The sequence below is a fragment of the Falco rusticolus genome, chromosome W, assembly GCF_015220075.1.
Source record: "Falco rusticolus isolate bFalRus1 chromosome W, bFalRus1.pri, whole genome shotgun sequence".
NCBI classification, from domain to species: Eukaryota; Metazoa; Chordata; class Aves; order Falconiformes; family Falconidae; genus Falco; species Falco rusticolus.
The window spans coordinates 21,694,282-21,718,987 of NC_051209.1; the positions used below are offsets into that span (position 1 = coordinate 21,694,282).

The 24,706-nt window shown below is 37.7% G+C and overlaps 1 protein-coding gene across 6 annotated transcripts in view; it reads left to right on the plus strand.

Annotated features, from left to right (window-relative positions):
- Nucleotides 1–24,706, plus strand: part of LOC119140661 (tyrosine-protein kinase Fer-like) — a 218,753-nt gene that overhangs the window by 155,517 nt on the left and 38,530 nt on the right. For all 6 annotated transcript variants that reach the window (XM_037372176.1, XM_037372177.1, XM_037372178.1 and 3 more), the window contains 3 exons: nt 9,712–9,768; nt 12,025–12,140; nt 14,540–14,634. In XM_037372176.1, coding sequence (XP_037228073.1) covers nt 9,712–9,768; nt 12,025–12,140; nt 14,540–14,634 — 268 coding nt within the window. The remainder of the gene's footprint in view (nt 1–9,711; nt 9,769–12,024; nt 12,141–14,539; nt 14,635–24,706) is intronic.

Here is a 24,706-nt window from a genome sequence, read left to right on the forward strand (position 1 = left end):
ATGGAAATTTTATGAAAATATTATATCAGAAACTTCTAATCAAATAAATGAGCATGAGAAATTGTGTTTAACTTGTAAATTCTGTATATAAGCTGTTAAGAAACATTTTCTTATCCTAAAAAAAAAGATAAAACCTACTTAAAAGCTCTTGAAATCTTGCACTTGGGCGAGTGTTCCACTGTGCCTCCATTCTGAAGCATGGAAGTGGAAATTGTGTAGAACAAAGTTTTACTTTAAATAATTGTTCAACTGTTATTGCTGCTTTTCAAAGAACCTGCAAGCATACAATGAAAACTTAGAACTAAACAAACAGCTGAATGGACACATTTAGATCGTTACTGGAATTAAATGTAGAAGTTAACTATAAAAGTTTCTCAAAATGTTCTGGATGCTTTGTGGTTGTTTTGGTTTTTTTTTAAAAAATAGAGAACTATACACAAACAGGGAAGTAAAAATGTTGCTTAAAAAAAGGAAAAATAATAGTATACAGTGTTTACAGCTTAAATGTCACCCTTTTTTTTTCACATAAACTGTTACATGACCATGCAGTACATCCACAACTCTGAATGAATACCTTTTTTGCAGTGTAATATAGTCTTGTACGAACCATAAATCAACTATATGTTAAATCACTCTTCTCCATCACTGTTGTCACTATCTTTGAGCTTTGTAACAATGCCTAGGTCACAATCCTTTAGCTTAGGCTATTTCATCAGGTGAAAATACAAACATTTATTTCTAATACAAATTTGAAGAATGCATTCTGTCCACAAGACACTTTATGGAGAGATATTATGTTGCATTGTGTGTGATCCATTAGAAGTGAAATAATGGTGTTCATGAAAGAAAACACTTTAGATCATTACTTTAGAACTGGTTTTGCACCTGCTATACTGCAAGAATACCCTAAGCAGTAACATATCTTTGTGGCCTTTGAGTGTGTGTGATTACATTTAAACTTAACACGCAAGCTGATTTCAAGTATAACTCTAGGCACAAGTGTGGGAAACGGCATGCTGTCGGGACACAATCTTTCTCACTTACAAGGTATCAAATGGTATGTTACTCGGGTTAATGTCTAACTCCTATGACAACTTCATTTTGACCAAAGGAGTTGCAGTTAAGTACACAAACTAATGCTGCTCAGGGGAAGTTTCACTGCTGTAATGGAGTACAGAATACTTTTCCCACTGACCTTAAAGGTTGTGGTGGTGGTGGTGGTGATGAAGATGTGACAGATATTTGACTTTTAACACAAAACAAATTTTCAGCTGTGTGAAATTCACCTGTACACAAAGAACACTTATTCCTTCTGAAGCAACAGCTGAGGATTTGAACAGTCTTTTCACCTTGAGCTGTTCCTAATTTAGAGGTTAAAAAAAGAGAAAGAATTCAAAAGGTATTCTGTCAATATGCTGATGTAGTTGTATGCTAAATACTGGTCACACTGAAATAGGGTTATGTTCTAGCATTTATATATATGTAGCACTCCATTACAATTATAGAAACAAAATTCAGAATATCATTTTATCTCAAATTTCTTGGAATTAGATTAGTCTGCCGTTGCCATCTTAACAACTAGTTTCCACATTTTACCCCTTAATTGAAAAACACACATGATGAAAAAGCATAATTCTAGAAACAGAAGAGCAATTGAAAAAAAATTCTTATATTTACAGTTGTTTTTCTAAGTCTTACGAAAGTCACTTTTTTTTGTTTGTTTGTTTCTTATGCAACCAGAGACACTCCACTGCACAGAGAAGCTCATATTTATATCTCTGAGCCCGGATACAAATTTCAGCTGTATGTACCACCAGGCTCAGGGCAGAAACCATTCATGCAGTTATATATCTTTCTTATTCTCCTTCACAATACCCAGCTGTTCTCTCATCTCCTGCCAGGTCAGGCATTCTCCATCCTCCTCTCATATATCTCTCTTTAGAACTTCTATATCCTCCTCTCTCTTATCTCCCATCAGTAATGATTGGACATTCTCCCTTTTTTGTCCGTTAATTGTGACAAGGCAAGGTTATGTGTAACTGGGTGACCATGACCTGATTTATGTTATGATCAACTAAACGCTGAATACAGGAAAAAAAGCATGGGAGACATAAGGCAAACATCAATAAGGTGGTTAAAGTAATTATAATAAGATGATGTCTGGGTTGCAATGGCAAAAACAACCACTCTAAAATGATCACCGTATTTTCCCCCTTTTTCTTTTGCCATTGAAAAATGAGGGCAAAAGGTGAAGTGGCAACATTACAAACCAAAAAAGATAACGCATGATTTGCTATTCAGTGACCACACCAGCCAGTCTGAATCTTGCGGGATACAACTTTCAGGGCAGCCCGCTCTTCTGGTGAACAAGTTTGAGGACTGGTGCCATGCAACCAGGATCGGAACGGTTGCAAATCATCGTTAGTTGGTCTCTTTGTGTGTCATTAGGGTGTAAGGGAATCGTGAAAAAAAACCAGTCTTTCAAGTCTATCACAACAATTTGCCAAATCTGAGGGATCAGCATAAAAGGTGGAAGAGCAGGTTGCAACACTCCCATCGCTAAAATCTGATCATTAACCTTCCACAAATCATGTCCCAGTTATGTGCATCACGACTATTAATCAGTACTGGACAAGCTAACGAGCTGGTCACCTGCCAATCACCCTCCAAAATAGCATCACGAATAACACCAGACCAACGCTGTAGAATTGGATCTTTCCAATTTCAGCATCGGTGGGGTAGTTGGGCTAACTGGAGGAATTACAGGTGTTGAAGTAGTAGGCAGGTTCATTTCAACTCGCTTTACCAGGTTTCTTAATTTATCTATTACCTCCTGTAACGATTTCTCTGTATTGTTATCACAAGGTTTCTCCCCGCCTTCTTCCTCAAACCCGTCTGATGATGTTTCCGGACGAGGAGGAACTTTTGATTTGTCCGCTGTCTTATCTAAAAGCTCCGGCACTGTTGAACACGCAGGGGCGGACATACCCTTCATAGGACGAGTATGACCAACTCCGAAAAGTGTAACCAAGAGAGAAGGCTTGCCGCCGCTATTTTTTTTTTTTTTCGCTTTCATAGTTTCCAGAGTGTTAACTATCGACCGCCACGTCACGCCTAACGCTTTAGCTTCTTTTCCTTCTTTGCCTCCCTCGATCGTAGTATCCCAGAGGCAATTTCCCACTTCTCTGCATTCCGCAATACTAAACAATAACACAGGCTCGGGGATCTTATTCTTTTTTCGTGCCCAGCGAACTAAGGTCTCCACTTCTGTCTCTTTAACGCCCTCCCCTCTCTTAAGGAGGATGCCAGTTAACAGTTTAATTGCCGCGTCTAATTCCATCGCTGTCTTCTCAGAGCTCTCCCCTTTCACAGAAAGGATATCAGCGCGGAGAAGCCCTGCCACGATTTACTCGTCGCGGCCTTCCGTAGTTCACAGAGAGGAATTTAGCATAGAGTCCTGCCGCGATTTACTCTACGCGGTCTTACCACCGGCGGGGGTGCAATCTGCAGCTCTACACCGAACTCTGGACTCTACTTTTTGCCAGCAGCTGGGGGGATCCGTGGCGGTGGGTGGGTGGGTGGACGAGAGGAGGGGGAGCTGTGGGGCAGGGCACGCCATGCTGGCGGGGTGCAGGGAACTGTGCTGGTGTAAGAAGCAATCTGGCTAGCGAAGTGTCAGAGTCATACAAATAAGTCAACAAGTGTTTGACTGGTTCAGATTGTAATCCATATTGTGTAACGGCTTGTCGCAGCTGCTGCATAAATTTCCAATCAAAAGGTTTCCACACAGCGGCTGCTGAACCATCTGGTAAAGTGGTGGTCCACACCAGACATGCAACAGCAGAAGCAGCCTGCCACTCTCCCGCCAATATAGCGTCTCGTATAACCCCAGACCAACGACTTTGGGGAGCGGCAGGATGGAGGATAACGCCTTCCTGGGTCAGGACTTGAACATCACGACCGGCAGTAGGCAGATGGCATTCAGTCAATTGCTGCTGCAAGCAGTTTAGAGTCCAGTCGGAGGGTTTGGTTCGGGGACGGGGGATCGGGGCAGGTGCAGGTGGGGTGGGTTTATTTTCTTAATCGACTCCTCATTCTCATTCAGAGGTGCGCTCAGACCCGCCGTAGTACCCTCATCCTCATCTAACAGCGGGGGCGGCTCTCGGTAGCTTTCAGGGCGGAACAGAGCACCCATTGCGGCGGCACCCTCCGGAGATGGTGTCGGGTGTAATAGCTCTGTCGCAGATTTTTTAATGGGCACAATTATGCCTTTTGCAGACGGAGCGCCTAGACCAAATAATCGGGTAGACTGCGACTCGGTTTCCCGACTGAGGAGGTCTGAGGCAGCCATAGCCATTTTTTTCTCTGCAACCAGGGATCGTAAATGGTTTATGACCTCCCGAAAGGCAGTCCCCAAGTCCTTGGCTGACTTGCTGCCGCTAAGGATCGCATCCCAAAGGGAATCCCTGACCGCTCGTCACTCAGTCACACTAAACAGCAATTGCGGGTCTTTTAAGTGTCCTTTTTCCTTCGCCCACCTACAGAGCTCATGGAGCTTCTTTGTGCTCACGCTAGCCTCTCGCTTAGCAAGAATATCAGATAATAGTGTGAGTGCCGCTTCCCTTTCCATTATCGAGGGAAAAACGGTCTTACCGGTGCAGGTCCGCGCACGACGTCAATGCCAGATTCAGACGCCTTTACTCCTTACGGGCGTCTTCCTGCTCGAACTCTTCACAGCGACTCTCAATTTTGCAAAGCCCACCGTCGCTATGCAAAGGCAGAGTTTTTCCAGCAATTACCAGCTTTCCCGTCGTTCGGGCACCAATTGTTGAAAGAAGGGTTCGCTGGAGTCAAGAAGACGCTCAATATGAGTTATGCATCTTGCTCAACTTTATTAGTTTCTAACACTACTTATATAGAACCGATTCACATGCATATTCGTAAAGCAAAAATATAATTGGTTAGTAGTCTCTAAGCACACACGGTTCTCACACCCCTAATTATCATGACTAAAATAAGCATTCTATCCATGTAGCTAATTGTGTTGCTATGCTTCAGCCTTGTAGTTTGTTACTCCCTATTTTCCCATACCAGTCCCTATCTTTCTTGGCCCTGCACCTGCTTTCCCAGCAGCTGTATCTTGTTACAGCCACGGCCTGTTGGCACAACATAATTACTTGGTCTCAGGATTCAAGAATAGCTCAAGGCTACCTTTCTTGTTAACTTCAGCACAGCAACTTCAGTACAATTCTGATTACAGGCCTATTCTAATACCAGGCCTGGATTGTGCAGATCTTCAGAGATTCTAAGGCCATGCTTCTGCAGCCATTCTTCTACAATAATAAATCCTGTAATACTTTTGATCCATGGCCCAAAGTTTCCCAGCCGTGAGAAGCGACCAAAGGCATCCCGCCCCTGGCTCTGCTGCAGATCTTTGTTTAAGGCTTTTAAGTTTTGTATGCTTTTGTGAATTGATTCAGAGTGGTCACTCAGATTCACGTAACACATCCTATCAAAGTCTTCACACTCATGTCCCTGTGCTAACAATAAAAATCAATAGCATCTCGATAATCGACATCTCCTAATAAGCCAGAAAAAAGCAGTATTTGTTATTACTTTCTTTAGCAAGCTAGCAGGCTCATTTACTAAACAAGTTAAGAGCGTGTACTATTCTTACAGAAGAGATTGGAGAAGCAAAAATGTGTTTCACTGCATTCCAGAACTCAACCTGAGAGTTACAGTCTGCTGTGAGGTCTGCGTTATAATCATTTGACATGTGGTGAGGTTGTGATAGTGAAAGGGCTGCAATGCCCACTTGCAACCTTCATTGGCATTATCATAGCTAGTTGTATTAAAAGCAACTCTTGAGCTTCCGAATGTTCGACTTGTTGCAAAATATTCTGAAGCTGGTCGATTAAGTTGGTATATGACTCTCTAGGACCCTGCAAGACTGTGGCAAGACTCCCATATCCAGACTGCCTTAATAGCCATCTCCTTCATTTGCAAATAGTTGTCCCTGGGACACCTTGCCTGAGTCACAGAATCGGCACAATTATTTTCTCCAGCCAACTGCTCCTAGTTAACAGCAATTGCCCGATTAAGGTTTTCGATCAAGGCCACTACACATAGCTCACAAAAATCAGATAACCACATCATATACTGTATCAGTTAGTACCATACAAAGCAATGACTTCCAGTCATGCAGTGTGAGTGTATAAGGCTCTGCCATAACTTCAAGAAGGGACATAGCAAATGTACTATGAATCCTCCCTTCCCGCACTGCTTTGCTTAACTCTTTAACAGCCTCATATTGCACAAGCTGCCACTCTGGAGGCTGATTTGGCTGATAAAATACTGGACATGCCATCGTGACTCCCAAATACCCTCGCTCACGTGCTTGTATTCCCACCACTGATCCCCCAGACCCTGCGGCGAATGAAGAGAGGGGACGTAGCTTGATGCAAGCAAGATGTCGATTTATTAGTGATTCTTTTACATTAATATACTATTCTGCCTTCTACATGTTAGATACTGATTGGTTAAATCTTAAGTGTGAACTACACAGATTGGCTATCTTGTAAGACACATAATTTAAACAATAAGTACTGATTAGTCTATTTTTTCTTAGCATCAAATTCTAAGATTAGGGGTTTTCTTTCTACTTGACTTTCTCGTAAATAACAAAGTTCCTTATCAGCACTATCCATTCCCTTATCTTGCTGTATGTCTCTCTTTTGTCAGTAGGGTTGGCATCTCAACTGCTGTGGCTCAAGAGTCTGCTGTTAACTTGTCCCTTTGTTCCCAGGGCTTATGCCCTACAAGTCCTAACAGGTCTCCATTCATCAGGCTAACAGTGCTCAGACTCTCGTCCTTGAGGCCTTGCCCTACAAGACCCCCTTTCACCCTCCCTGAAAACACAGTCGAAGTATCATGGTGGGGGGGAGCAAAAATGTCTGGTTCCTTTTCTAGATCTACAGGACCTGGATCAAAAGGTTTATCAGTGTCAATGGAATCATTGTCCGAGTTGTCCTTTTCCCGCACTTGGTCCTGCGTTGTGAGGGTCACTGCAATTGGCAACAGGAGCTTTGGGGGCAGAGGAGGCGCGGACAGAGTGGCCATTGTTGACAGTGTGTTGAGAAGAGTCACGCTGTAGGTGGAATTTACAGCCTCCCCTGGTTTAGCACTGTTAGTAGAATTATCCAATACATGGGAAAAAGTAATCAGAATTTGCCACCAAGGTGCTAAATGCATTCCTGCCTGCCATGGAGTCCCCCTCTGCAGCAGCATCACACAATCGTCTGCTGACCACTTGCCAGGCAGGAATTTGCGAAGTGCCATCAAGTGGAAAGTCCTGCACTTTGTCATGGATCCATTCTAACAGAGTTACTGGCTGCGGACCCATCACAGCTCGTTTCTGAGCTGCAAGCAGCTGTCGCAATACATCCAGGCTGCACTGTTGATCTCAGGATACCTTCCCTCCCATTGTTCCCAACTGTTCACCTGTATTGTAGGTGATGGGTACGCAAAGTTTCTGCGGATCCTGGTTCAGTCGGGCTACGCCACCAGTTTGGGGCTCCATGAGCCTCCTGCTTAAGCCCCACATTGTCAAAGAAAAGGTTGTTGTAGAATCTCCCTTTGCTGCTGCATCAAATAGCATCTTTCCTGCTTCTTCCCAAAGATGAGTGCAAAATGCTGTTGTGGCATCTGCAGCGTGTCCCTGATTGCACAGCCAGGCAAGCAAAAGTTTCACAGCTTCATCTTCACCCCTCTCTAGTATTTTCATCATTATGTCGCATATCGATTTTTCTTCACTTGACATATGTGAACCCATAACATCCCCAGCTGCTCACCTGTAGAGGTGATGAGGTTCTGACCGAACAGCTCTCTGTACCGCTGCTTTCTTGAGTTCAGCTGGGCGTCTCCACCAACCGCTCTGTCTTCCATGGCTTTTTGACCATCACATCGGGGTAACCATTTGTGGCGATTGAGGCATAGACTTTGCAAGGATAGTGAAGCAAAGACTTTTATTGTTAATTAGTTACAGCTTTTGTAAGTTTATACTCTGTACATGTGCTGCTAAAAGCTTTATTATTGGTCAAACTCTACTGTCCATGTGCCCAGCCGCTGTTCACTATAGGCTACTCTCTGCTGTTCACGCTGTTTCCTTATCTTCTAGAGGTGAGATCACATTCCTCCTTTGTTTCTGTTTCATCCGGGCTTCTTCTCATACTTCCTCAAAATTATGTACTTCTGTGCTGCAGGATCACAGTTGCACATCATCAAAGCAAGGTCACAGCTGCACATTATCAATGTCAAACAACCCACTGTCTCTGTCCTCTATAGATGGTTGCTATCCTTTCCGCTAATATTTACTCTGCCTCACTTGCTAGGTGCATGTATGACTAGCTGGAGTACTAGCAAAGTCGTTATAGCAATAGATCTCAATGCAGTTAACTGTTCCTGTCTTGCTGCTGTGCTTCTTGTCTGTCTTTCTGAGCTTTCCAGTGCCCCTGACTTGACTGAACCTGTGCTCTGTAAGAGGCTGTCGGGTTTCTCCTTTAAATTTTAGCAGGTAAGCAAAAGAATGACAAATGTGCTTGATGTTAACTTAGTTAAGTGAAACTGTGCGGCGAATGAAGAGACGTGACGCAGCTTGATGCAAGCAAATGTCAATTTATTGTACAGAAGCACGCGTTTTTATACACTTTCAGAAGCTGCGCGTTTTAAACTAATTGGTTCTTGAAGCTAAGCCTTGCATACTAGGCAATCCCTGATTGGTGGTTAACTACCAGCAATTAACCGCAAGGTGTTACCTTTCCTTGGCGCCAACCTTGGTGCCATCCGTCTCCCACTCCCCTGTGCTCTGTAAACATGCCTCATCATGTTAATTGTTGTCTAGACAAGCTCGAGCACATTCCCCTCAGCTAACTGATTGCCACGCATGGTCCTAGTTTCCAGACCGCTCCTGCAAAACTGCTTATTTTCTGTGAGAAGGGGGAAGAAGACAAGAGGCAATGAGCACAAACTGAAATACAAAAAATTCCAGTTAAACAGAAGAAAAAAACTTTACTGTAAGATGGTCAAACACTGGAACAGGTTGCTCAGAAGTTGTGACAAAAATCTCATATTATTAAATAGGTGTATATAGTAAGAAGCTTGTGTTTGTTTTTTATGTTTCTGTGGGTTGTTGCAGAATATTTGTGGTATTGGTCATCAGCACTTGAAAATATACTGTAATCAGCGTGTGTTGTCTTTTTCAACCACAAAAGGTTTAAGAGATGCAAATATGTGTGTCATTCATAATAGGAAAATTGGTTCTTTTTTCAGTACACTGAGGACAAAAAATTTTTATTTTGATCTAGCAATATGTTATTTTGTATTCTAAAATGAAGTTGTCCTTGCTGATTTTTACTTGTCTTTTTTTTTTTAAATAGAGTGCTAGATACCCCTTCCAGAGCTTGTATATAAAACCTGTATACTGTTGTTTTAGGAATAATCTGATAGAAATTTGCTGTATACTATATTTCAATATCTTATTGTATAGCAAGATTTCTAAAATATGTTTTGCAAACTCTTGAATTTATAACTTCCTAGCATGCTACTGTTTGAGTGGTCTGAATAAAATTGTTCTTTAAGTACGTTTCTACTGGCTGAAATTTATTTATAGAAAGTACACAGACTGAAAATTCTTCTTTCTTTTCCTTTCCATAGGACAAGAAATGGGCTCTCCATCATGAAGATGTCACACTGGGAGAATTACTGGGCAAAGTAAGTTATCAAGTGAGCTAAATAACATTTAAATAGGTATATATCAATCATTAAATCTCTCAATTTCCTATTTGCCTTATCTTTTAAATTACTGCAGTATGCAATTTTATACCAATTATTTTACTTTAATATGTAACACAACATTGTGGTTTAAATAAATGCAAATCGCATTTACTGGGAAACAATGTAAAGTCAGTGATGAAAATGTTTAAGTCTAGCATATATATTTTTCTTATTTGGAAAGCGTTTAAGATAAGTGGTTTTCTATAAAGTGTTATGTGGCTGGTTTACTTTGTGCAATCTTACAAAAGAATAATATTGTTGCAAAATAGGAAAGTTTTATACAAATAATCTGATATAATATGATTTAATCAACACTTGTTAAAACAAATTCTCATTGGTTTTGTATGACTTAATGAATGTTAGGTAACCTGACAATGGTATATGTATTAAATTAAGTCTTACAGTTTCTATCACAAATTGTGCTTAGTAGCTGTAAGTTTTTAAAACACTCCTACTCAGGTAATGCCCTGTGCCTCACTTTTACATTTTCAGTAGCTTTGCAACTACCAACAAATTTTGTGCAAGTGCCACTTTGGACACAATGTTCCAAAAGATTTCCCAAATCCTGAAAAAGAGGCTTAAATTAGAAGTAAAATGAAAGCAACAGTTGCCTTAGTATTAAGAGACACTATAAGAATTGATAAACTGTTCAAGAAATGGGGAATTAAATACTGTCAGAAAAATTCTGTTTCCCAGGACAAAATCTCTAACAGCTTAAGATGACAAAAAGTATTAGTTACCTTTAGACAGAGCTATATCCATATAAAATGCTATACAGGTACTATGCCAGTTTCACATTCTTAAATAGAAAAATATCAAAAATAAGGATGTTTCAGGCATAAAAAAGTTTGTCTTCCTAAAAACAACTATGAATGTCTTGATTAGTAAAGACAGTTAATCTATGTGAAAATTGATTACTTTAGTAAAATGAATTTATGTATGTTTTGCCTGGTTTTGGCACAAAGCATTTTTAACAATAAAGACAACTCAGTGCTTACAAGCGATTATAAAAGGAAATCTGGTTAAGAAGTATTTAGAAAATAATAAATAGAATAAAAAGCTTTGTTAGGTCACTAAACTTGTCATGCAACCATCTCAAAAACAAAATAGTCATACCAAAGGATGACAGGATGATCAGCTTCTATATAAGAAAATGTTAAATAAACTGTCATAATATACCCTGGAAATGAAAAATCTGAAGGTTTATAAAATCTTGAGTTGCCTGGAAAAGATCAGTAGAAAAATCATGGAAGCTTGATGTAGAAGATGATGCAAACTTTACTAAAGAGGAAGATTTTGCTTCACCTCAGGTGTGAATGCTTTATTTATTTACTCTGTATTAATTCTATAATACCCTGTAAAATGAAAGTTATATAAAATTATAATTAAATATTTTGAATTAAGGGGAAAAAACCAAATTTCAATACTTAAGTAGTCTTTAAGGTAGTTTCAGTTTTCACTGTTAAGTACTTCTAAACAGAAGGCTAGAGGAAAAGCATGTTGGGAGTGATTCAGCTACTTATCTTTGGGCATCTAGTGCCATTTTAGATATCAGAGGTAGTGTCCTGACCTTTCGAAGTGCTATTCTAGAATAATAGATGGCTGTTAAAGATCCTCTGCCATGCTTACCATCTATGTTGGTTTCTCAAACAGTACTAGAGGCTTGTATTTAGGCACCTGAATGTCTTTTCTTGTAACTAAATAGCATTACTATTTTCCATCTATGGTTATTTTTTTCTTCTTTTTTCTGTCTTCTTCCTTTGGCACTACAGTATTCAAATGCATGGTATAAATAAATCTCTATCACTGAGGAAAGAAAGGAAAACATTTCCAGCAGATTTTTGCTGTTTATTAAACTCATGTGCAGCTCCAGATACTAACAAACAGGAGAGGGATTCATCTGAAAATTTGCCCAACAAATTTAAAGTGGAGTTCTTTGGGAAATAAAAAGCTTATCTAAAAGAATGAGATCTTCAGTTTTTGGTTTTGGGATTATTTTTTTTGAGGGGTGGGGCGAGGATTTGGCTGACACCTTCCTTGTATTTCTGTCCTAAATAATTTTAATTTTGTTTTTATTTAAGTAAGAAATACATCTGGTGGAAATTATGCAAATCTCCTTACTTTAGTTTTCTTTTATGGAAAGGCAAAAACTTTGTTTACTTAAAATGATATTATTTTTTTTCCTGATTTCAGGGTAATTTTGGTGAGGTATATAAAGGAAGATTAAAGGATAAGACTCCTGTTGCTGTAAAAACTTGTAAAGAAGATCTTCCGCAGGAACTGAAAATAAAATTTCTGTCAGAAGCCAGGTAGGTTTTCTAAATATAATTAAAACATATATTTACATTGTGGTGTTTTTTTGAGTTTTATTACTAGATGAATTTATAAAATCTGACTTTCACAAGCATTTGAAGAAGCCATTATCAAACTTTTTTCCTTTTTTTCTTCTCTCCCTCAATATTTTCCACAACTGTTGTCCCAGTAACTAAAAATAGGCATTTTTTAAGGTGCGAATGCAGCAGCATCTGCACTTGGCAAAACCAACTCTTCAGCAAAGCAAGCTATGCCTATAAAACACATTTTTCTTATTTTAAGTGCCTCAATTTAAAACTTTTTCTGCATTTTGCCATAAGGATTCAGATAAAGAGACTGAAAGACACTGTTACTTTAAATATGATTATATCACAGAATAACAGAATGGTTGCAGTTGGAAGGGTCCTCTGGGGTTCATCTTGTCCAAGCCCCCTGCTAAAAGCAGGGCCACCTAGAGCTGGTTGCCCAGGACCATGTCCAGATGGCTTTTGAATTTCTCCAAGGAGGGAGACTCCACAATGTCCCTGGACAATCCTTTCCAGTGCTCAGTCACTCTAAGAGTGAAAAAGTGTTTTCTGATGTTCAGATGGAACCTCATGTGTTTCAGTTTGTGTCCATTGCTTCTCATCTTGTCACTGGACACCACTGAAAAGAGCCTGGCTCCATCCTCTTCATATCCTCCCTTCAGGTTTTTATATTCACTGATGGGATCCCCCCTGAGTCTTCTCTTTTCTAGGCTAAACAGTCCCAGCTCTTTCAGCTTTTCCTCGTAGGAGAAATGCACTATTCCCTTAATCATCTTCATGGCCCTTTACTGGACTCTCTCCAGCATGTCCATGTCACTCTTGTACTTGGAAGCCCAGAACTGGACACAATACTACAGGTGTGACCTCACCAGTGCTGAGTAGAGGGGTAGGATCACCTCCCTTGACCCGCTGGCAGTACTTTGCCTAAATCATCCCAGGATACCATTAGCCTCCATTGCCGCAAGGGCACATTGCTGGCTCATGTTGAACTTGTCCACCAACTGGCACCTTCTTTTCTGCTGAGCTGCTTTCCAGCTGGGTAACCCCCAGCATTATATCGGTACACGGGGTTATTTCCCAGGTGCAGGACTTTGCACTTCCCCTTGTTGCACTACACTGTTGCATTGTAACTGTTGAAATATACCAGTCATAAATCCTGCTTTCTCACCTGCTTGATTAATAGAGTTGACAAAATTTGGCCAGGTTATAGTATAGATCCCCATTTACTAATATTTTCTTGGGAAGAAGTATTCACTTCAGAAGAGATTCTGTGCTGTGTCAGGCAGCATGTGATTGCATATCTATTTTTCAGATTATAATCATGCCACAATACCCTAATTATTCTGAGTTTAGGCTGTTTATGTGGGTATATAAATATCTTCAGGGTATATAAATGTCATCAGGGTAGAGAGGTATATCAAGATAATTTTAAAAGTTTAAATTATCTTTTTCTCTTCTTGCTATGGAACTTGATATATTTTCATTTTTACTCAAAAAATAGTATGATCAATATGGAAAACTATAAGACATTATTTAAATCACTAATATCAGCCATTATATCTATCTAATATCTTTAAATGGCGTATAACTTGGCTACTGCAGAGATGCTTCATTTGCTAAGCAGCCTGCTGCTGGAAGAACAGTCTTATAATGAAAGAAAAATAAATGTGCTGTGTCTAAGTATGTATGTACTAACTAGGTTACTAATTTACTTTCTTTTATGAAAAAGAAGACATAGTTTAAGTTAGCAAATAGTAGAAGAAACATTTAAATTTTGTATTGTTTCTTCAGAGTTTTTCCTAGTTCTTCATTATACTTGTAAATTATAGAATGCTGGTTTAGATTGCAAATGTACTTTTTAAAGCATTGTGTAAGAAAACATGAATGTTTTGGTTTAATTTCCAAAGTTGAAATTGCTGTCTTTTAAATTATTTTAAAACTTATTGTACAAATTAATCTCTTAAATTGGAATGAGTGTGCATTTGAACAGTGCAGAAGAAAAGTATAGGTAAGTGCTGTGCAGGCTTTTTTTGACCTAACTGCTATTGGTCCACCACTGAAATGTTATTTAATTACAAGGGTTCTTGAGGAACTACAGATCTATCAGGCCATTTTTTCAGTTCTTTTGTCATGTAGACAAATAGTAGAATTATAATAAAAGTAATATAGCATTCAGTCTTGATTTATAAGTGAGTTGATGTGTCCTCATTCAAACACAGTGATGATTGATCTGTTGTATTGATTTTTAATAACAGTAATGATGTGTTCCATTAAAATAATTTTAAGGGTTTAAGATATTTTCCTATGATACTTAATCAGTTTATACAATAAAGTTTATTAATATAATAAATTTACTGTATGTTTTGCAGAATACTCAAACAGTATGATCATCCTAATATTGTAAAACTCATAGGAGTTTGCACACAACGACAACCTATTTATATTGTTATGGAACTTGTTTCAGGTATTTTTTTTTTCTTTTCTCACAGCATATATTCATATGTATTGTTTCCATAGTGTAAAATATATTTTTTTCCTATTTGCCTTTATTTGCATTCTTATGATTAATCTCAAAAGTCACCCGTGTTGCAAATCTTTGGAGATCTTAACTTCTACCACCTTAGGTGTGGAAGGAGCTATTCAAATCTGTTGTGAGTTTTTCTGTAACTATTCAAGAGCAGAATTTTCTACAATATATCTCTGCCATATCTTAATTTTTCTCCTGAAAAGATATTAAATAATACTTCCTTTAACAATAGGGTTATATTATTAATGCTATACTTGTATTTAAAGAAACTTAATGACTGGGTAGCGTTTCAATTTTAGTAACTCAAATTTGGATTATCTTTCATATAGGTTTTCTCTTTATGAAAATGCATTGTTCAGCACATTTTTTCATTTTTTCAGATGTTCTTGATTTATTTTTTAGCCTTCAGTTCATATTATTCATGAATGATTGGAGAAAGTTTCAAATTGATGGGATGATACCAGATTCAGGCAACTGTATCACTCTGATTCTCTTAGAAGCTGGAAAATGTGTGAGTTTGGTAGCCTCTGGTATTGGTTAATATGCAACACTTTGTTTTATATATTGCTAGATTTAATTCATGAAGACTTAGTAAATATTTAGACTGTTTATAATTCCTGAGTACTAACTAGCTTTAGTAGAAGTGCATTGATGAAATCTTTGACTTATTGTAATTTTCTGCCTTTATTCTATTAGATTATTATATTAGTACATGTGATTGACTTTATTAACATGGAAACTAATGGCATTGTCCTGAGACATTTTTTTCAGACATACAGTGGTAATCGGCTTCTCTAGACATCTCTGCTAATAAATATAAAGCCCCATCTTTTAACAACTTTATCGTTCTGATTCAGGGTTTTCAGAGTCTAGGGCAAGCTGTTGAAACATACTAATACAATTAGAGAAGGAATTAGTGGAAGTCTTTCACTGATTCTCATGCCCAGATTGCAGTCCAAATCCATCAAAAAATTTTGTGTCCTGACTTTGGGTTTGCAAGAAACTTCTTAATTTTCTCTGGGCTATAAGTCCTCTGGATAACTTCCATGTTTGCCTGCCTTCTATAACATTACACTGTGCTTGAATCATCACACTTTTCTGTGTTCTTTGGACAGTTAAAACTTAGCTTGCACACTGTAAAACTGGCCAAATCCGCTAGAAAAGATAAGGATGCTAACTGAAGAAGTTGGCAGAGGAAAGACAGACAAAAGAGTTCAGAAAAACAGTGGTTCTGATATTACTTGTTTTCTGTTCTCTAATTGCAAGTTTGGATGAGATTATCTAAAATTAATATTATTAGTGCTTTGATTTGATATTTAATGCTGCCCTTTGAAGAATAAAATGTTGGTGGGCTTTTTGACTTTCACTCACAACTCAGCTTTCTCAGTATCATCTTTATCTGTGCTTTGTCTTATATGTCTTTACAGTTGAAAATGTTTAAACAGAATAACTCTGAAATTATTTTTAATGACAAAAAATGGCATGTTTTAAGTTAGAATTGTATTTTGTAAGTGTACAGCAGTGAAAGTGTGATTAATACATTACAGTTTCTTCTCTGAGAAAACATTAGAAATGGCTCCATAATGTGTGGAATTCTGTGTTAGGTTTTTTAATGTTCTGTTTAATTTCACTTTTTTACAGTTTTTATTTCCCAAATACATGTACACTGAATGCTTACTGTGTCTTTTTGAGACTACTTTGATGTGGGTTTCAGTGTTTCAGTAGTGGCTTATTCTGGTTTTCATTTCAGATTCTGCTTTTCATTTCAGATTCAGGTTTCAATTCAGATTCTTACTATGTTCAGGTGTTCAAAAAATTTCTGGAAACTTAGCACTTTATGTAGAGAAGTGTTATTCTATTAGTGATTCTGTCATTAACTCTCTCTGCAGAGGAAATCTTTTTTGTTTGTTTTTTTTCCATTGTCTCAAATGTAAATGGAACTAAGGAATATGCATCTGGATAAAGTCATCAGTGAAAACAATAGAGACAGTGGCAAATGCATACTTAAGCATCTGTGCATCCATTGTTATATACAAAACTGTATTGTGTTTATGTGGTGATGTTTTGGTAGCGGGAGAATGCAGGCGTGGCTTCCCATCAGGAGCTGCCCCCATGATGGACGAAGCCAGTTTCAACTGGCTCCAAAATGGATGAGGCAATCAGCAATGCTGGTGGTGCTTCTGTGATAATGTATTTCAGAAAGGGTAAAAAAGCTATGCAGCAGCAGTAAGAGAAAGAAGTGAGGAAAACAGTGAGAGAAACAATCCTGCAGACACCAGGGTCAGTGAAGGAGGGAGAGGAGATGCTCCAGGTGCTGGAGCTGAGATTTCCTCTGCAGCCTGTGGAGAAAACCATAGTGAAGCAGATTGTCCCCTTGCAGCCCATGGAGTACCACATCGGTGCAGATATTCACCCTGCAGCCCATGGAAGACCTCATGCTGGACCAGGTGGATATGCCCTGAAGGAAACTGCATCCTGTGGAGAGCCCATGCTGCAACAGGCTCCTGACAGGAGCTGTGGCCTGTGGGGGACCCATGCTTGAGCACTCTGTTCCTGAAGGACTGTACCCCATGGAAAGGACCCATGCTGGAGCAGTTCATGAAAAACTGTATCCCATGAGAGGGACCCCATGCTGGAGCAGGGGAAAACTGTGAGGTGGAAGGAGCATCAAAGTGTTATGAACTGACCATAACCCCCATTTCCCATCCCCCCTCAGTTGCTCAGCGGGGGAGGAGGTAGAAGAGTCAGGAGATTTATTTTCTGTTTTCCATCAGCAGGCTATATCCAGCTGCTTCCTGAGAAGTAGAGTCTCAGTACATGTAGCAGTTGCTTCGGAATATGAGCTTCTAAATAATGAATGTCCCCACCCCCCTTTCTCTTAGATTTTATTGCTGAGTATGATGTCATATAGTATGGAATATCTTTTTGGTCAGTTCAGGTCAACTGTTCCAGCTATGTCCCCTCCTAAGCTCTTGTCCACTACCAGCTTTTGGAAGAGGGGGATGGAGAGACAACCTTGATGCTGTACAAGTACTGCTCATCAATAGTCAAAACATTGGTGCATTATCAACACCACTCTAACCACAAGTACAAAGCACAGTGCTATATGGGCTGCTATGAGGAAGGTTAACTCCATCCCAGCCAGTCCCAGTACAAAAAGCAGCCCAGATGTTTTGTCTGCTATCTATTAGCAACAAGTTGTCAAATACAACAATCCTTTATAGCTAGATCCCTTATTTTTTGTGTTAACAGAACATAATAAATGACATGCTTCCTAAAGAAAAGATCACACTGATGAAGAAAATTCAAGAAAGTTGACATAGCAATGAGTAACTGAAAATAGTAAGTAAGGTAGCAGAGCATGTTGCAGATATATAAACAAAATGAAAAGGTCTGTCAGAAATTATATATGTTAAATGAAAAAGAACCATCATTTACCTACATTTCAGTTTCTTCAACATGGCCAACAGCAAATTTAGACCTAACTTCATACATACACTTAGTGTCAATCCATCATAGAATACCCCAATAAAGAAATATTTTGTTATATTTTTCCCTGTCCATTGCCTATCATAAAATGAAGGAATTATCTTAATCTAATTTGTCCATGTGTGTTATAGCTTCTTTTTACTTTAAGGAGATGTATGTGTGGAAAAATACATCCTATCTCACTTCTCTTGGCTGGGTTGTTAGGGGCTGGGTCACTTCTCAGTAATGTCCTGTGGGCTTTGCAGACATCTTTACAAGGGGAAAGGGGAGGAAAATTCTTTAACCAGATTGTGACATCTTTTTCTAGAGTTGGTTGGTGTGAGGTCGTTCTAGTCCTAGCTTCTCAGACAACATTTGATGAAAAAGATAGTCCCTTAAATTGACTAAGAAAGGAGAAGGCCTGAGAAGACAGAACTTGTTATTCTAACCATGTTTTCATAATGGTACCATTGATGATGACCTGGACTTGGGAAGTTTTATCCACTGTATTGAAAACATAGGAATAAGAGGCTTAGGGTTTTTAAAGATTAAGCTTCATATGATTCTTGTATCAAATTGACAGAGTCCAGTAAATTGATTAAAGACAATTTCTCCTGATGACTCAGAGATCATAACAAATATTTTAACAAATAATATTTTATGATTGTCTAATAAAATATGCCTGTTGTCAATCACAAGATAAACTTCTTTCTTACATATTAAAAAAGCCTATATCAAGGAACACATAAAACTAAACATTACATTTTGATACAGAAAAAATCAACTGGAATATTTTTAAAAGAGCTGTGTTCTTCTGTTTTACAGATAAGCAACTGGCATCATTGTTTAAGGAGGCATAATAATTGTTTCTTTAACTACAAAAGAGAGTGTTCTACCAACCTTTTCTTATTTCTTGTGACACATATACCACAGATAAATATCTCAGTAGGTGTTAGTGATTACCTAATAACAAGAAACCCTTGGTCAGTGTTCTAAAGATCATTCCCTCTCTTTTCTCCTTTCAGAATGAACCCTGCATCTTTTTATGGAAAAGAAGAAGCTAGAATACCCTTCTGTCTCATCCTTCTTCACTATTATTTCTTAGTCCCAACTTTTCTCACTGATCATGGACCTTACTATGATATTTCTGCTTTCAGAATAAAGGGATTTAATTCACTGAAACCATGAGGATCATTTAATTCTGTTTTCATTTGCTCATAATATATCATGCAATCTCCCATGCAATCAAAATCAAATTGCAAGAGACCCTCTAAACTCCTGATGTTTTTTTCTTTTCCTAGGTTTAGGGAAAAGCTAATAAAAATCAAATTAAATTTTCAGATGCAAAAAGCAATCCTAAGCCACAAAATTCTTTGTTCTACTTTATGTTCATTTCAATTTACTTGAATTTCAGCTTGCTCTAAAGGGACTTAAGGTAGAGGAAGGAACTTTGCATGTTCATGAATTATGTGTTCTAGAGTGGAGAATTTTTAATTTAGTTGTATCATCTTGTGGAGTTACCACTTCATGCAAATACTTTGAAAAATATATCCTATAGAACCTTCAAAGATGCCTTCATTTCTTCAGCAAAGAAAATCTGCACAGGCTGTCAAAATATGCGCCTTAGTTAAGCCTGTATCAGTTCTCTCTAGAAGGATTTGTCTAATGACAGCAGATGCAAACATCTTCATAAGTTCCAACTATTGATTCAAGGTGGTAGAAATAAGATTGCAGTTACACTTTTCATGACCTACTCATTTTAGCTGTTGGACTATTTAATCACAAGCAGATAGCCTATTCTCTCTTTCAGGTTTGTGCATATTTAAGCATTCTTATAATTAACATAGTTAAAATTACATCCCTTGAAATTTTTTAAAAGAACTTTCATTTTGCAAAGTCAAGCATTCAAAAATAGACAGTTCAAAAATCTGACTTGTCTGTTGAGTCTGAATTTAGCTTCCTCTAGCATATATATTGTGATGCAGCCTTTAATAACTGAATTTCCTTTTCATACCAGATCCGTTCCTCATACAGTTCTGAACAGTTTTTCAGTATTTGTTTCTCTTCTCCAAATCCTTTCTATGGCCACAGGCCTTATTTAATGTATTCTATCAGTGATCTGCTCTTAGTGGGATTTTCCCCTCCCCTTCCCCCCTCCCCCCAGCAGACATTTCTGGGGTTTTCACTGTAATACTGAGTGCATTGCAAATGTTACTCTGGAATACTAGCATGCATTCCTGATACCACCATAAAATTTCTATTTGATAATGGATGCATGGTTCCAACCTGCCCACACACACACACATTAATTGGACACTGAGTTTGTGTTTCTTGTTTTATTTATGCTCATGCTGACATACATTGGAGTAGATTTGCTGAATGCTTGCAACTGTAAACAGGTAGAGCTATGCTTGTACATATAAAAGGCAAAAGAAGGTTGTCTGAATTTATCATTGGATTCAGGTTTCAGCTATGTATGTTCAGCTTATACCTAGACATACGTAACTAGTTTTTTAGGTGGAATTCAGCAAGGTCATCACACCCATCTCTGCAGCTGTTCACATTTGGACAGAATCATTTAGGATGCAAATTCTCTGTTACTGATGAAGAAACAAGTCAGAGGTGACAGTTTTTATTAGCTCAGGTGCAGCACTGCATGATTTCAGCTATGCTGGCATGTTCAGAAACAGCATGGCTATTTCTATAATGCCTGTAACAGGATCTGATAAGCCGTTCCTAACTCTGGCTCTCGGGCTACCTATGCACTCTGTTCATGCCATCATATCTGCAGTTGGCTTTGGTTCAGCTTGGCTTATTCACTCCAGCTCTTCTGAAATTAAGACAACTCCATTGCTGCTTTCTGTATACTACAGCACTTTTTAGCTCCAGTGGGCTTATTAGGTCAAAGGCATTTGCAAATAAAGGCCAGTATTCTGCCTGACCTAGCAAGCCTTTTTCTTGTCCTTGGAAGGGAGGGCTACAAGGTATCAAGTGGAGAAATGCCTACAGATTCAGTATAGCTGGTGCTGAGATGCAGCTAATACATCCTATTAAATCTAAGCTGAGTTTTATGGAATTACTCATATTTTCTGTATTATGCTCTGTAGTTATATTTTTGGGTATAGCACCAAATCACAGCTAACTCCATATATTTCTGCTGTTAGCTGCACTAAAGCTAACAAGCCCATTTGGAACCAAGTACCAAGGTAGGTATGTTTTATTTGTTGATATCATGTATAATATCCAGATTATCTGAGTTTTTCTGCTAGTTGGAGTGTCTAAATGAACTATTGAGTAAATGAGATCTCACTGTAGTGTAAGGGTCACTCAAATATGCATACGTTGTCTTACCTGAGCCTGAAGTTTAGCCCTGCTATCTCTGGGATACAGCCAATTCCATTCATAGGCCTGGAATGCTGACTGATGTTTAAAAAGCTTAATTTTTTTCTTTGTGTTCTGTGATTCAGTTTCTGTGGTGTTTGCTTTGTATGTTTTTTGGTTTTTTTTTTCCCATTTTCTATTGCTTATAGAGACAGTGAGAACTTTATAAAAGATCATTCATGGTTTTTTCCAATCATTTCTGTTTTGAGACCTCTTAAATCTTTAATATAGTAGTGCATGATCCGCCTCATTGGTTGTGTTGTACATCATCAGTAGCTGAGTTTTGCCAGCAAATTTGAGATCTTTATACTATCAGTAACATCCTGAATCTTTTACTTCACACTGTCAAAAATCATTGCAACACAAACAAATAGTCAAATTTTAGACAAATTCAAATTAGAGATAAGGTGCAGATTTTTAACAATGATAGTTACTGTCTGTTTTTAATTCAAGTTTTGTTTTTTCCTCTGTAATATAGTTTTTAATCAAATAAGCTATTTGGCTCAATACACAGCCTGTTGCTGAAGCCATCTTCTGTCTACCCCTACAGTTTCTCTTCACACAAATATGACCCCTGTCTCTTCCTCTAGTTTTCATCTCTCTTACTTTGTCCTTTCCTCCTGCATTCAGCTAATCTTCCAGCTTCCATTTTTCTTTCTCTCTCTACTCCTCTGCAACTTTCAATGCTTCTGCCCTTGCCACATTCTCTCCTGTTGTGCATATCACCCTATGAGTCAGACCCTCCAATGACTTTCTTCTCTGCATATATGTCCCACTTCACCCTCTCCTTCCCAAACCCTCTTGTAACACTCCCACATGCAAACAGACCCCATTTCTTCTTCCTCTCCTGTTTCTTTACTCTTATACGTTCATGTGTGGCTCTGCCTTCCTCTTATTTGCTGCATGATTTCCATCTGTGAGGATATTAAGAGAACAGGGAGAACAGTCAGATGCCTCTGTTGGGGAACAGATGATGATTAAAAATTTCTTTCAGCTCAGAGCTGCTCTTTCTGATGGAACAAAACCAAAGCCCTGTTATACAGTCTTTTTTAATTGTAATATTTGAGAGTAGAATTTGATTTTTATATTTTTAAATATTTTAGGCTTTAACAAAACTATATTTTGTATCAAGACTATACAAAAAAAGTATATTTCATCCACTGGCAAGCAGACAAAACAAATAGACAGTCTTTTGGAAATTTGAATGAAACCGATCAAATATAAAAATGTAGACAACGCATTTTGATAGCTACAAGATCTTTATATGTAGTGTTATTTCCTTAGTTTTATTTATTGGTATTCCTTCATATTCTTATTTTTTGCTTTGCCTAAAACCAACTTTTAAATAAAAATATTAATGTGTCTTCATTTGGAGATAAATGTTCATTGCTTTTCTTTAGACTAAAAAAAGTTGTTCTACATGTATGTGTCACATGGATCATTGCTACTTTCTTATCATGAGTATCTTTTAAGGTTATTGATTTTATTAATATTTTTTTAAATTATATAGTCCAATTGCAGGAATTAATGTAACCAAACTCAATAGAAGACTTCATGAAAGGGGAAGGTGATTTTCATTTTAATTAATTTCTTAAATAAGTTGTATCTATACACTCATATTCACAGAGGACAATAGATGCTGGCTGTTGAGTTCTTGCTATGATTTCTGGGTTCCTCTTAACTAGTGATCACAGGCTGGGTTTTAGACAGGCCTTTATGCCTTTTGGGAGTCAGTAGTTGCTGCGGTAGGATCATTGGCTTCAGACTAGCTTATCTGACCCACCTTAAATCTTAGGCAAGGTTGCAGACCATTGTCAATATTTAACTCATTTTGAATATATTATGTTGACAGTGCATCTTCCTGTTAACAGGAAGAGTAACAGCACATATAATGTGTTGTAACCTTGTTATCCAATTTTATTGGCATGCAGATCTTGGGCTGAGTCATCTGTGTTGTGGTCTCATCACAAGTTTTCTGCTAACAAGTCATCTGCATTGTGGTCCTGGTGTAAGCAATATCTTCTCAGTGTTTACCTGTTTTATTGCTGCTAAATCATATCCATGGCTCCCAGTGCATGACATTCTTTCAGATCTTGATCTTTTCTTCCATCTTTTGCTTTTACAAGCATGCATTTCCATTCATACTTCATTAATACCAATGTTAATATTAGTATTGCAAAACTTTACATTATTATAGCAGCTTTTATTTAGTTTGCTTAACAGAAGTTTTAACTCGGTTTTGCAACAGTAATACAATTATTTATATCTGTAGGTACGTGAAAAAACTGGGGTTTATTTACAATTTCTGTTACTACTTACTTATGTTATTTTAAAAATACTGGTGAAAGTACTGCATTACACACAAATGTTCAATTACTTGAAAAGTGAAAATTAACTATGTTGAGGAAAGTGACAACTTTAGCATTTCTAAAGTCTTAAATTTTTATAGTTTGCCAAATAGATGTTTACATTTTTTAAAAGTATTTTCTAGAATTGCTACAGATGCCTTTTTAATGTTTAGAATTCATAGTTTTAAGTAGCTGTGTTTGGCTGTATTCTGTTGATAATACATAATGCTTTAAGGTACAAGGCAATAAAGTAAATGTTAATTTCTTGACTTCAGACAGTCTGTATGAATCCTCAAATTTCTAAATACTTAGAAGTGCATATAAAAATAATTTTAATATTATTATTAAAGCTTATAAAACAGGTATGAGTATTGAATCATGGAACTCATCTGTGTTAGGTGACCATTCAGTGGTACTGCCAGAAGCATGCTGAATCCAAGTGATTACCGTCTGTAAAAAGAATAAGTGGACTCTTTAAACAAATTTCTGCTTAATATGGTTGTTATTTAAAAAAGGAACTTCTACTTTTTTAATTTTTTATATATATATGAATATATATGTTTCCCATCATAATTTTATAACTATATTTTAATTATGTTAAGTATAAATATTGGTATTAGAATAATTACAAGACTGTCTAGAACATGTGGATAAGTACCATTTTAGGCACCAGCTCAAGAGAACACTGAAGTATATATTTACAGTTGATCATAAATGCCTTAAGTTAGAGATTACCATAATATTTTGTAAACTTATTTAGCATATTTCATTGCTGTTTCCTGTTTTTTATTGTGTTCTCATTCATCATAGAA